The sequence below is a fragment of the Nannospalax galili genome, unplaced genomic scaffold (genome assembly GCF_000622305.1).
Source record: "Nannospalax galili isolate Female #2095 unplaced genomic scaffold, S.galili_v1.0 scaffold652, whole genome shotgun sequence".
Lineage (NCBI taxonomy): Eukaryota > Metazoa > Chordata > Mammalia > Rodentia > Spalacidae > Nannospalax > Nannospalax galili.
Window position 1 is genome coordinate 614,578 of NW_008332152.1, and position 14,659 is coordinate 629,236.

The 14,659-nt window shown below is 51.7% G+C and overlaps 1 protein-coding gene across 3 annotated transcripts in view; it reads left to right on the forward strand.

Moving 5' to 3' along the window:
• The first annotated feature begins 479 nt into the window (after positions 1-479).
• Abcg1 (ATP binding cassette subfamily G member 1) overlaps positions 480-14,659 on the forward strand; it is a 62,949-nt gene continuing 48,769 nt past the window's right edge. The window contains exons 1-2 of one of the 3 annotated variants that reach the window (XM_008827361.2): positions 480-593; positions 7,253-7,496. In XM_008827361.2, the coding sequence (XP_008825583.1) occupies positions 552-593; positions 7,253-7,496 (286 nt within the window). In that variant the 5' untranslated portion in view covers positions 480-551. Of the gene's footprint in view, positions 594-843; positions 864-5,652; positions 5,705-7,252; positions 7,497-14,659 lie in introns of those variants that run through there. The other 2 variants (XM_008827363.2, XM_008827362.3) reach the window with 2 other exon arrangements.

Sequence of the window (14,659 nt, forward strand, 5' to 3'; positions counted from 1 at the left end):
GGAGCTATGGGGCGGGACCTACAGGCCTCTCTCCCCTCTTCTTTAGTTCTGAACTGTCTACCCAGAAAACAGGTGCTCAACAAAGGCAAGAGGAGAAAACCCTTGGCCTTCTTCCCCATCTCCTGCGCTTCCCTAAGGCCACCCTAAGTGTGGAGGCAGCGGTTCCCCAAGAGAGGACCCCACCCCACAGTTTGTAGGGCGTCCCACGGGTTCGTCCCAGGGCCGCGCTGACCCAGCCCCTGCGAGGTGCCCAGATTGGAGCAGATGGCGTGGCCTGCACCAGCAAGTGGTCTCGCAGAAGACACCCAGCCCGCAGCATCCTCCAGCCTTCCCCGCCCCGCAGGAGCAAAACAAGAGCACGCGCACCTGCCCGCGGCCCGCCCACTCCGCGCCAGCCAATCCCGTGCCGGGGCGGGGCCGGGGCGCGCCCGAGCCTGGGCGCCGCTGGAGCCCGCGGAGCTTAGCGCCAGAGCCGGAGCGAGCGCAGCCTCGTCCCCGCAGCCTCGTCCCCGCAGCCTCGTCCCCGCCGCCGCCGCCTCCGCCCCCGGGGCATGGCCTGTCTGATGGCCGCTTTCTCGGTCGGCACCGCCATGGTGAGTGAGCGCATCCTTTGCGCGCGCACCCGGCTGGTTTTCTTTTGCAAAGGGAGCAGGAAGCACAGAGCCCGGCACGCGGGTCCTCCAGGCGCTGACCTAGGGCGTTCTGGAGAGGTACCCAGCTCCGATCACCTCCGCCCCGGCCACCTGGAGCCTCGGGATGCTCCCAGCGCCGGTGTAGCGGAGGCGGAGGAGGGAGAGAGGGAGGAGTGCGGGGCAGCGCGCATCCCAAGTGGACCAAATGGCCTTGACCGCGTCCGCCTCTGGGTGAGGGGCTTGGGGACTTGGGAGCGCGCTGAGCAGGGGCTGCAGGCTGGGCCCGAGGAAAGGGAGGTCGGATCTCCCTGCCGGCTCGCTCCCCTGCACTTGGCGGCGGAGTCTTCTTGAGCCACCCTGGGGAGCGCTGGGCACAGTCGGGAACAAAAGGAGATGTTCCCCAAGAAACCGAGCCTTGCTCTCCTGCGCTCCCCCCCCCGCCCGGGGACAGCTACTCGTGGAGGGGGTGACGGAGTCCCCAGGGAGACAGAGAATGGGGGACAGGGTGTGAGCATCTTACCTCCTACCCCCCGTCACCCCCCCGGTACCAGTCCTGGGGAAAGTCGGGGTGCTGCCAGATTCATTGCTAGACAGAAGAGCTGTTCTCTGTGGTGGTCAAGCGTCTCCTCTTGTGCGTTTACTTAGTACATCAGGGAAGAAGCGAACGTGTAACCAAATAACCACAGCCCGGCCACCCGCTGGGTGGTCTCTCCCTTGGCCCTACTACGCACCTCTGCCAAATACCCGGACATTGCGGTTGATGCCCGCCTAAACCGAGTGCAAGTTACCAGTCCTCCATATTCCACCCTGATGGGCCCTTGCTTTGCGGTCCGGCTCTGTTACTCTCCTGCGGGTTCCTTTCCATACGCTACAAGGCCACAGTGTACAGCACCCCACCCCTCCCCTTTATTTCATTTTTAGCATCCTGTATTCGAAGTCTGCAGGGCCCAGCAGGATTTGACCGACAGTTACCTCTTGCCTTGAGCTCAAGAGCGAGCGTGAGAGGGAAAAAAAAGCACTCGGTTTTGTGCGCATGCTCTGCTCTGACAACTGCATCCTATGATTCCAAACAGGTTACTGTAGAACATGCCGAGCCCAGCCAGGTCATTATATAATGATTCAGTGTAAACTGATAGGATGGGGTAAAGATGCGTGGAGGCTGTGGTTGGTAGGGGTGGGGTGAGGCGGGTAGGGAGACCCCCGCCCCCCCAGGCTGGCTTCCATCTTTGGAGTTGGGGTTTCTGAAACGTCGGAGGCAGGGAGTCACACTCCTTGCCTCAAGATACTGTTTCCTGGTTTTCTTTTTTTCCTAGTTGATGACTTGAGTAACATGGGGGAATTCTTGTGTGTTTATCCATCGACTGGAGGGTTCCTAAATTATGCTGGCAATGTAAAATTAAGATTATTGATGTTCGTTGCAGGAGGAGGACGTTTTCAGATCTTGGGGAGGTGGGTGGGCATGTGGAATTGTTTTAGAACTGCACAGGTGGCTTGTACATGTGGATCAATGAATCAGAATACTTAGGCTCCAGATTTTTATGCTAATTTTTTGTGTTATGGTTTGATATAGCCCAGAGCTCTGTTGTGGGTTCACAGACATCCTAATGGCTGAGCTCATTGTTTTCCAGAGAAATTTGTTTTATTTTAAAATCATTTTCTCCCTGGAAACTTGGAATTTTTGTTTAAATTTTAAAGTGTCTGTGTGTGGCCATACCATCCTGGATGCACTGATCTTGTCTGATCTTGGAAACCAAGTCAGGTCGGCCTGATTGGCACTAAGATGGGAAACCAACTGGGAATACCAGGTACTATGGGCTCAAAACCAAAACAAGCTTAAATTAAAACAAACAAACAACAGCATAAAAACTATCTTAGTTACAGCAAAGAGTCCTTGAGTCTCAGGACCCTGAGCCATTCTGTTTCTTCTCTGCCCTGGGGTCCTGCTGGTGCTAAGGAGCACAGAAAGGTGAGCAGAGCACCCAGGAGGGCCTCTGAGGTTGTGGGGACACAGGGCAGGCAAGTGCTCCCGATAGATGGTGGCATTTGGAGCTTTGTGGCATTGTGCATGGTCAGTCAGGTGTGGCCTGTCCTTCATGCGTAGCTCAGGGTACGACACCGGGCTACTTTCCTACAGACAGGTGTTGTGACTGTGGGTCAGCATGTTTTTCTCTGATGCCCCAGGACATCCTGAGGTGCCATCTAGGCAGGCACCCTAGATGACAGCATGAAAACCCAGTAAGTAGAGGGAGAACTGCGGGCCAACGCTCATGTAGTTCCCCAGGATGCTGAGAGACAGTCCCATGTCTGACCCTGCCTCCCACGAAAGGGGTCTCCCAGTTGCCTGAATGGGGCTTGCTGGTCTTTCCCAACCTTCCCCTGCTGCACAGGTGTCTCCTGACGCCCAGCGTCTATGCCCAGTTCACATGGCACCCTGCCACTGTGCATTCTGAGGCACAGACCCCAGGACTGGTTCCAACAGGCTCCCGTCTCATGCAACCCCCAGGAAGGAACTCACTGCAGTTACTATCTGTTCTGTTGGGCAGCACATTCCGTGAGGGGAGGGGGCAATGTCCAAGACAGGAAACAGAACATCAAGAGGGAAAAACAGAAGGGAATCAGTGTTTGCTTTATTTTTAATGAGCCCAGGAGGCTGAGACAGAGCTCAGGGTAACCTACATTTAGAGCTGGCAGCTCTATCTGAGGATGTGTTTCCAGAGAGCTGGTCTATTTTGGAGTGACAGGCCACTGCCTCATCACCCAGGTTTCTGTGATTTTGTTAATTGGGTGAGGCCACTGGACACCGGTGGAGGAAGGGTGGGCTCGCACTCATTGCTGAGGGGGGATGGGAGGAGAGAAGCTGCATGAGTTCCTGTTTGCTGTGGATTCTCCTTTAACAGATGACTCTGAGGCAGCCCACATTGCATATAGTGAGCTACGGAATTCTTAAATGGTGGGTAGGAGAAAACCAACTCAGACTTGGAATCCCCACGAAGCTGGACCCCTGCCTGGCCACCCCTTCATCAAGAGGGTCCTGAGCCAGACAGATGACCTTCCTACTTTCCTTCCCTCCTCTGAACAGGAGCTGGTAGCCTCCCTCTCACTGCCAGAGCTGACCATAGGCTGCAAGCTGGATGTGCTGGGCACGTTGTTACTGAATCTTAGTCACTGTTGTTTACAGTCACTTGCTGCCCTTGCACCCACACACGTGTTCTCAAATACTTAACATCCTAAGTAGCTGACTCTGGCTTCTCCCTCCCTCCCAACTCAGTTTAGTCACCCAGCTTGGTCTACTGGCTGGTGTCATCCTCTCCAACCCCGTTACCACCTGCCGATTAAGCTCTTCCACCCCCAGCTCTGCAGGGTGACTGCTACGTTCTGAACTCCTTAGCCTGCCACTCCAGGCTTGGGGTACTTCCCTGGCTCCCCACTGACCCTCAAGTCTCTTACCAAAGTTTGCCCCTCAAGTCACAACTATGTCAAAGTCTCCTGCCTCCTGCCTACCTTCCCCACCCTGCACCCCAACCCACATTCCAGCTGCTGATTCTGCTGAGGGCCTCTCTGAATGTCCCACTCTCCTGCTGTAGACCCAGGCCCTTGCACCTCAAGTTCCTCTGCAGGGAGCACCGTGCACAAGCCCCTGCCTCTATCCCACCTTGCTAATCTCAGCCGAGCCTATTTCTGCAGACAGACTCTTTTGAACCCCCACCCCAGGGTCCGGTCTGTGTCAGATGGGTCTCCATGCCCTTTGCTCCCAACCTGGTGTGAATGCTGCATTCTGTCCTGGGCTCAGTCTTAAACTTGTGCTTGCTGAGGCCAGAAGCCGTGTCTGTTTGTCTGGCCGACTGGTGTTCAGTTTATCAAGGAAATGGATGAGTGCTTAGATAGGCTTGGAGTCAGGGGGAAGCAGTAGACCTGCTGTCTGATATCTGCTAGGACCAGTGGATAGATGGGAGATGACTGTTCATCCCCTTGTTCCAGTGGGTTTCAGCAGGGAGGTTTCAGCCTCAGGTTAGACAGCTGTGGTGGGTGCCATCTGGGAGGAAAGATGATCCACAGTAGCTGGAAACTGAGGTGGGGAGGTCAGGGGGCCACGAGGGCGAAGGGCTGCCCACATCGCCAACTCCCATGTGCCCAGGGTTGGAGCCAAGCAGTCCTGACTTTCTGCCCACATGGCAAGGTGGGCTAAGGACCCTGCCTCGGGCACCTTGCTCTCTTCCTCAACACTCCACCTCTAAAAACCCCCTCTGGAGCCCACAGGGTTGTGACCTCTCCACTGTCATTGCCGTAGCCTAAGTGCAGGTGATGAGCAGAGGCAAGGCCTCTGTGCCTCCTGGGTGGACTCTGGTTTGCATGGGTACGTTCCTGCAGGGCCATTGTTATGACAGAGTCCTGTGACCCCTTCAAGAGGTGCAGTGCAGAAGGCACCTGACAAGTAGACACAGAGGCTACCTGTGGAGGAGCACCTCACTGGGATCCTCCGGTCTCAATGTCTCGAGCATAGGTACCAGTCTGAGCATGTGGGAACCTATGTGTGTTGGCACTGGCCAGGGCATGGTCTATACCAGCTGCACTCCAAGCTGGATTCCAGGAATTCCCCTCTGCATCTTCATTTTCACGCGCGCTAGGAGAGTCAATGGTAAGATTTGATTTGGTGAGGGTTTTCAGAGGTAGGAGCTGCCTATGAGGGAGCGTATGTATTTGTATATTCACATGTTCTTATCTCAAGCACAAAGTTCCAGTTTCTACCACTGAGAGATTTAGAGTCCCAAGGCCTGCTTCCCCCTTTCCCATTTGTGTTCAAGGCAGTATGCTTTGAACTCGCAGATGCCACAGTGGCACTGGGGGAACTTGAATTGCTGGGCTTGTAAAGATTTCCGTTGGATCGCTTGTTTTGCCTTGCAGTAGAATCTCACATTTTCCAGGCTGGCCTTGAACTTGCTATGTAGCTGAGAATGATGTTGAACTTCCGATCCTCCTTCCTCCACCTCCCAAAGGCTGGGGTTACAAGTGCCGGTCACTACACCAAGCTTACGTGGAGCTGGTGATCAAACCCAGGGATGTGTGCATACTAGGTAAGCATTCTACCAACAGAGCCACACCCTCGTGGAACTTTTTATGGACAATACATTCTGCTTTTATTTTGTGTTTTTGATAAGAAATAACAACAATAAATAGCAACCAATGCTAAAGAAATAGTTAGCAAACTTACGGAAAAGGAACAGGATGTGTTTCCTCCCTAGAACAGAGGACAGCTGCAGTGCCTGATCAGTCCTGGGACAGTTGTGACCAGATGTAGTGAGGGGCAGTCTCCCCCCATGAGGCACATTAGCAGCCTGACTGAGCCCACAGAAGACCCATGTTTTTGGCACTGTGGGATATTCTCTTTGCTTCAGGAGACAGCTAGAAAAACTTCAGCATAATTTGCCCCCTCAGGGCTCTGCTGTGTTTTGAGATTCCTGAAGCATATTGATTGGGCCAGGGCTGCCAAGCCATTAGAAAAGCATACCCCTTGCTTTGCACAAATACTTTTGGGTCTTGGCCCATCCGCTACAGTGCATTTGATTCCTTATGGAAGGCTTAAAAGCTAAAGCTATGGGCTTAGGCTATAACTCAGCCATGGAGTGCTTGCCTAGTGTGCACAAGGCCCAGGGCCCCATCTCTAGCCCTAGCAATGCTAGCTACTGCCCGCCCTGTGATGCAGGGAATGCCTCCCTGGGTTTCTGTGGCTCACGTGTGGAGCTCCCCCCTTAGCTGTGGCACACAGAACAGATTCCTTACCTGTCTGCGCCTCAGTTTCCTTCCCTGTATAATAGTAAATAAGTAAGGAGCATTCCAACCCTCCAGTGTTATTGCAAAGATACAGTGAGTTCTAGCTACAGGGATCTGGAAAGTGGCTGTAAAATGTGAAGATCTGCCCCACAGACCAGCAGCTCAGTTAGGACTGCTGCTCCTGAGATGCTGTTAAGAGATCACACAAGACATGCACTAGAGTAGATGATTTTAAACAGACTGCTTTCAATTTTAGGTTTCTTAGGAGCCTCATGTGTCTTTGTTGGGGTTTTTAATTTTTCGTTTATTTATTTATTTTACGTGTACAAGTATTTTGCCTCCATGTATGTAAGTGCACCCAGGTGTGCAGTGCCCAGGGAGGCCAGAAGAGGGTGTTGGATCCCCTGGAACTGGAGTTACAGACAGTTGTTAGCTGCCATCTGGGCGCTGGGAACCAAACCAAGATCCCTGGCAAGAGCAACCAGCTCTTAACCCCCGAGTTTCCTCTCCAGCCCTTCCGCTGAGCTTTTTATGAGTGAATAGAAAGCTTTCCGGGTGGCCAGTCTCTTCTTTATAGAGGCAAGTGATTCACTTATGGTTAGATTTTGTAATTCCAAAATAAGACCTGTCGACGCATCTTATCCTGGGTATCATTTCATTAGAAGCAAAGGTAATAGCTAGCTGAGACATTCCAGCAGGTGGCCTTCCTGCCCTCTGTGGCCAGAGGCACTCGGGCAGCGTAGATGGTATTGCTGTGACTAGCCCATGACCCTGAGCCCAATGCAAGCCTTGGTGTTCTTTCTGTCCAAGGGGCACATAGCACATCTTGTTGCTTCCACCTCATTTTCTAGAATGCCAGCAGTTACTCTGCGGCGATGACGGAGCCCAAGTCAGTGTGCGTGTCGGTGGATGAGGTCGTGTCCAGCAATGTGGACGACGCTGAAACGGACCTGCTGAACGGGCACCTGAGGAAAGTGGACAACAGCTTCACAGAGGCCCAGCGCTTTTCATCCTTGCCTCGGAGGGCAGCTGTGAACATCGAATTCAAGGACCTCTCCTACTCCGTTCCCGAGGGACCCTGGTGGAGGAAGAAAGGTAGGGAGGGTCTGTGGCATTGGTGGCTGATCTGGGCGGAGCCTGTGAGGGAGCCACGGGGTGTTTGGGGGAGAATCTGAGTCTGAGGGTCGGAAAAGGTTGAGATTCTGTTCTGGTGCGGTCCTACCTTGGCTACTGTCATTGCTTTATGCCTGACTTATCTCCCGTGAAATGCACAGGTTGGATTAGGCAATCTCAGAGTTTACAATGGCTCTAAATTCCACAATATTGACCAGGTTGGATAGCCACTATTGGAAATGTTTAGGACCAGAAGTAGTTCTTCTATGGATACTTTTTGGATTTTGTAATATTTGCATGTGCATAATGAGATACCTCAAGGCTAGAACTAAAATGGAATTATGACAGTTCATCTTGGTTTCATGGACACATTAGGACATACACAGCTGAAGGTCACATGGAAATTTCCACGTGTGGTACTCAGAAAGTTGAGAGTTTGGAGCATCTTGGGTTCCCAGTTTGGGGGTTTGGATAGGGAGTTTCACAGAGTGGCCTGGTGTCAGAGTTGGTTTGTTTCCAGAATGTGGACCGAGGGTCCTTTCTAGTGGAGGCTATTAGTTTATGCCAGTCTTTGAAAGATGGAATAGTTTTTCATTCATACAGAGACGCCTCATTTATTCAAAAGCAGCCTGGAGTCTGGTGTGGCTTCTCTGAGAACCAATTCTTCTTATTTGAGGATCTTAGAATGACTCTTCAATGTGCGGTGTTGGTGGATATAGAGAAGAAAACCCAGCCTGTTATAAGGTGATCTGTGCCCATAAAAATGGAAGAAATGGGAGGACGGGGGTGGGGTTCCCTGGAGTACCCCGTGATGCAGAACCTTGCCACATGCTAGGCTAGTTGTAGGCTTCCCGAGGTTGGAGTGCTTACACCTTCATGACTGAATCTGCTTTTAGAAGGTGGGAAACTGGGGAGCAGTCCAGGCAGTATCTGGTGTCTGTCAACTCACTGAACCACGTTGGAAATGGGGACAGCCAAAGTAACTTAGACACTTCTGATTTGGGGGAGACTCTCAGACATTAACACAACTCTTTTCTTTTTAAGAAAGAAGCAAATCTCTGTTTTTATTTTCCACATTTCCCTCTTCTCTTTGCTTTGTTTTTCTGCCTCCTGAAGCTAAGCCTGTGCGATTGTCTGGCTTTGGTGGTAAACAAAATTTTGGAAACTTGATAGGGCAATAGCTGGGACCTCTGAGCCCAATGGTTGTTGTGTGATTATGTCTGTGTTTGCACAACCAGGAACAGGTCCTGTCCCCTCTCAAGGACCAATTGTGCTGCACTGTTATCTGATACTTGTGTTTCCAGATGCCAGCCTGTTTTGTTAAGAAAGAAACTGCACCAGGCCCAGCATTGGGGCCATTCTGTGGAGGCTGCTGGAAATGCAGGGTATATAGCCTTTTACCTAGAAGGAAGATTTTACAGAGAAATGTACCGCAGGGGCCTCAGTGGTTGATGTGGATGAATTGTGGCAGACCAGGAGAGGCACAGAGTCATTTCTGTGGATCTGCTGTGTGTGGCCTTCAAGGTGCCATTGTGGGGGGTGAGAGCCCATGCTGGAGGGTGACCATGGCTTACCAGGAAGAAGTACAGATGTTTGAAACCCCTGTGTTACTTACTTTCCACATTACTGTAACAAAATACCTGATGGAAGTAACTCAAAGGAGGAAAGGTTTGTTCTGGGTCACAGTTCTAGGAGGCAGCCCATGTAGTGGGGAAGGTAGGGTAGCCGAGCCTGAGGCAGCGGCTCACAGCATCTGCAGTCAGGAAGCAGAGAAAGATGAACGCTGGTGCTGAGCTAGCTTTTCTTTTTCATGCAGTCCAGGACCCATCCGCATTTAGGGGGGGATCTTCCCACCTCAGTGAATCTAATCTAGGTAATCCCTCACAGACAGGCAGGTAGATCTGTTTCCATGGTGATTCTAAATCCCATCAAGATGACAAGATAAACCAACTCACCCCGGCAGCATCTTGACTTGAAACCTAGCACATAAAGCCAGGTCCAGGAGGTGCAGCCGGCTATGTGCTGTGCCCACCCCATGTTCTGTGGGTAGTAAACAGGTCACATTCACCATCATAGTCAGTGAACAAGTGATGGATTCTTTGCAAGGCTGGGACACAAGTGTCCATTCTCAGTGGCCCTCATGGAAGTTCAACCAGGTGGCAACTTGCCCTGTAGTAACCTCCATGGGTTCAGGCATGGGAGGAGTCGGAAGTCAGCCCTGCAGGACTTGCCCATGAGTCAGAGATGATAAAGATAGAGAGAATGACAGACACGATTTGTCTGGTGTGCTCTAGTTGGTTTCCCAGCCAGTGGGGTGTGGTTTTGCTGCCTGACTTCCTCCTTGGCTTTCCTTCTCCTCCTCGGCAGCAGCATTTCTGGGCACCCTCCCTCCTGTGTGCCTAGTTCTTCTGCTTGTTCCAAAGACCCACAATTCAGAATAGAGATGGTTTATCACTTCTGTATGAACCTAAAGATGGAAAGAATTACCCACCTTTTCCTAACAGAGTAGAGGAGAAACTGGCTAGAAGTGGCTAAGGGGCTTATTCATGCTCCTGATCTAGGGAGAGGTTGGCCTGGGTTCAGGGCCATGATTTCCCACTCTGTGCACCCAACATGGTGGCCAGACCTTGCCCAGGGTGGAGCCATGTGGGTCAGGTTCACACACCAGCAGGGAAACAGGGCTCTTCCTGGAGGCTCAGGTGCCTCTGGGAGCGGCTGGGTGGCTCAGTGGCTCAGGAGGCTGCAGGCTACAGCGGGGACACCCAGAGTTCTCATTGAATGGCGTGAACTGTGGACACCCCTCCCCTCTAACTTCTCTCCCATCACCAGCATGCTCCAGAGTGCTACCTTCCGCTGGCTCTGAACTTGACGATGCTATTTCCCCAGCTCAGAGCCACTACAATAAAGGATGGGGAATATAGTATTCATCAAACCTGGACCAGGGTTTGACGAACTGTCAGGGAGGGACTAGCTGGGTACAGCACGACCCCTCTGGGTCTCCTTGTACCCCATCCCCATGCCCGCTCCTGCCTCTTCTCCTGAGTGTCTACAACCTCTGTCCCCTTCGTGCCCCTTGTGGGTCTGTCCTTTTCTGTTTTTATTTCTCCACGGCTGGTGACCCAACAGGCCCCAGCAGTGAGTGTCAAAGCTGAGAGGCCACATGCCACCACACTCCGAATTTCTCCCTCTTCACCGTGGTGATGTTGGATCTGGCATCCTCTGTGCATGGCTCCAAGGTGACCTTCAGCACAGAGACGACTTCTCGTATACTGCCACCTGATCAGTTTGCTGTCTGTATCGAGCTGATTGGCTTTGGGCTTTAAAATTCAGCCTGATGTTCTGAGCTGACCGTAACGGTCACTTCGGGGCTGGCTGCCATGCACTACTGGGGGGAAGAGTCCCCACCTGTAAGAGTGAGGCGTTTCGAGAGCACCTGGCCTAGGCAACTGGGGGCAAGAAGCGATTTGCTGAGTCAGAGCCCGTGCCCAGACCCAGCGGTTCTCATCCATCACTGAGATGCTGGACCACTCTGTAGATCCCAGGGAGGCTGCTTCCGCCCATGAGGTCTCCCAGAATGTGGTCCACCACACACACTCAACAGGGAACACCCCCCAAGCTGCCTTCTGGCAGCAGTAACACTAGAAATGCTTACACTGTCATCTTAAAGAAATCAAGCAGAATTCGCCCTGCTTAGCGGAAAGGGAATGGAGGGGTGAGGGGTGGGCAGTAGCCGCTTTGGGAGATGCCAGGCTGGCGCTCTAACCTTTGAGCTTGGGGACTGCCCACAGCCAACAGTGGCGGCTAACCAAACATCTCCTGTTTTCAATTGTACTTGTGTTTTCACCATATGATTAATGATGTCTTCGGAGGAAAAGCTAGATCATGTAATAGATTCCTGGTAGAGAATATAATTGTGAAAGAAGCTGGTCTCGGGAGGAAAAGACGCACCCCGAGGGGCATCCCACCGGCTTCTGATCTGGTAATTACTCTCCCTCAAGGAGCACACTCACGTAGTGTGAGCTGATGGGACAAATGACTTGGAACAATCTCACCCTCAGTGCCGTCACAGGGCACCTGTGGCAGGGGACAGACGGGAGCAGCCTCATCCATTCTTTCCCTCAGAGTATGACTCTGGAAATGCGTTTGGCCTTCTTGTAAGGAAGCATCGCTAAGGACCCTGGGAAAAGAGGATCTACTTGACAAAACTCCCAGAAGATGACAGTGATGAGTGTTTATGCCACCCAGGCAGCCGTGTCGTCCATCTCTAGGAGAGGTTGGTCACCTGTAACAGATGGAATGGGTGCTGTATACCGTCCCCTCCCCAAGTGCATCTGAATGATTGTTTCCTGCGTTACCGGCTACTTGAGAGCACTTCATCAGTTTGCTTGACTCACAGGGATGATTCTGGAGGGATTCCGCTCTACCCATCCCAAGGTCATAGCGGTAGGGAAGACCAACTTGAAATCAGGTCTGTGGAATTCCAAACCAAAATCAATTACCCACAAAGAACCTTGTAAGTGCTTAGACCCGAGGGGGAACTTGCCATGAATGAAGTCAGTTCAGCTGGATGTGTTTCCCTTCTCATGGGCCTGTTTGGATGCACCATTTATAAGGGCATGTGGAGGGCTTAGTGAGTCATCCCCTTCTGGAAGGATGCTGCTGTTCTGTCTTGCCAGTGAAAGGGGCTGATGGGACAGAATTCTTTTCTCCCTCACTGATGAGATTTCTCAGAGAATTTAGATGTAACTGCAGATTCGATGAGGTTGAGGTTGGGAACAAACGTGCGGACACCTGGGGCTTTGGCGCACCGTCTTTACTTGCTGTCCTTCAGCTAGGCCAGGCCACATCACCACATGCCATGGCAGCAGGAAGGAATTAAGCAGTCTGGGCAGCTACAAGTTCAATTACGAGTATTGGTTTGCTATAAAATGCTTTTGAACACCCTTCTCAAATTGTTTGCTTTCTCTTAATTTCCATAACTGTTTCACAAGGCTTGTCATTACAGGCTGGCTAAAATGAGTGGAATGTGCGATTAATAAATCCATTTCAGGAATTCCATTAAGAAGCCTGGACCTCAACCAAATGCCCAAGAACAGGGCTAGAAAGGGGATCCCGGAAAAGGGAGGCTTCAGGGAGCCCCAGGACAGATGTGGGGTTGCTCAGGTTTCAAGGGAGATTCATGCTCCCCTACCATGAGAGGATTACTTTTGAACTCCTTGGTACCTCTTATACTAAGGTGGCTTTGTTTTGGGTCCAAAAGGAAATTGCTTTTAACACATTGCTTTGCTTTATTTAAGATTGCAACTAATCATCCCAGGCAGCACGGTGGCTCCAGGCTACTTGCAGAGACTTCTTGGGGCTTAGTTGTTTCAAAGAAGATCCCAGTGGCCCTTTGTTGCCTTGGTGAACTCAGAGACCAGTTCTTGGGTTCTCAATATGTGGTGACTCCTGGGGGCCTATGGGCAGGCCACTTTCTCTAGCACCTTTGTGATAAAGAACTGCTTTTGTATACTAAAAGTAGACTTTGAGAGACTGTTGAGAATGGGCAATTCTCAGGGCAGACATGGCGGAGAGGAGTACTGAGGTCATGCTAATTTCACAGAGCACCCCAGCACCCAGGGTTGGTACCTCCCTTCCTCACCTGGCTTACCTTCTCCCTTGAGCCTCCAGGCAGGAAGCCAGCCATCCGCAGCTGAGCTATGGAATCAGGTGTCTGGCTCCAAAGCATTGTGTGGTCAGGCACAACACCTCTGAGCATGGGTCAGAGGCTCTGATGATTCTGGTCCTGGTTCTTCTTTTCTTGAACCCTTTGACTGGCAATTTATTTGAGCACATTGCCTCTTTCTCACTCACCCTTAGAGGGACTCTGTCTGTGACCCATCTGGCCTCTTCAGGGGGAATCTTTCCAGGCTGTGTTCTGTGGGTGTTTGTGTCACTGCTGAATTTTCCAAGGGCATATCCTTGTCATGCTCCCCCCCCCACCCCCCGTATCCTGGGTACCTGTGGGCTTGCATTTAGCACTTCAAAATGGGCTTGTATCCAGAAAACTTCACCTCCTGAAACCAAAGTCCTTCCCTAAAGCCCAGTTCCCTAGTTCCAGAAAGAGCCACAGGTGACAGTCTGTTGAACATGAAACCGTTTCTTTTGTTTATAAACTGGCAGGAAAAAATTGTTTAGTAACCACACACCTGCTCCTTTCGAGTTCAGTTCTAGAATCAACAGATTTGCTTATTTAAGGAACAGAGGTAACCATGTGGATCAGATTAAATATAGTTAGAAAGACTACACCATACAAGTGGGGTGTTTGTCACAAGGCACGTTCTTTATGAGGTGAATGTTGATAAAATCCATAGTGTGCAGAGGAAAGCTTCACCTTCTGAAACCAAAGTCCTTCCCTAAAGCCCAGTTCCCTAGTTCAAGAAAGAGCCACAGGTGACAGTCTGATGCCAGTGTTTTAGCTCCTGTGAGGAAAGTGTACCAACAACTTCTAGAGTCAAGGACGTGCCTGCCTGGCTCATCTCACACAACCCACGGCCAATAGATTCATGTCACACCAAGCCAGCTGTGTGCCATTAGTCACCTCTGAGTTGTGGAGTTAATGGCATTCAAAAGTAAAGACATGCCAGAGGGAACCCGAGGCTGTGATAATGTCCAGCCCAGACCTATATTTAGAGTCCAAATCCTGGAGCCAACAGGGGCCTTGGGGCTGCCCTAGTCTGACCCCCCACTTGTGGGGCAAGCCCTTTCTGCAGCATCCCTCATCACAGGTCAGCCTGTTTGAGCACTTCAGCTACCAGGAACTGAAACTCCTGGACAGCACCACTGTGCTTGCACAAGGCTCATTCTTAGAAAACACTTGTGAGCTAAAATCAGTGCTTGAATAAGGTTTCTTAGTTGGTCCAAGTTCTGCTTTCTGGAAGTCTGTGGGACAGACCATCTTGAAATGGATGCACAAATTGGGGGTGCCTGACCAGGGACAAAACCCTCACAAAGTGTGCCAAAACTCAAGGTGGACGGCCTCGAGAAGAGAGGAACAGGTGGCCCTTGGAGAAAATGAGATCTGAGACTTGCTTTGAGAGTATACACCACGGTCGCACCTCTGTGTGTGTGTGTGTGGGGGGGGCAGGCACCCTGCCAGAAGGTTC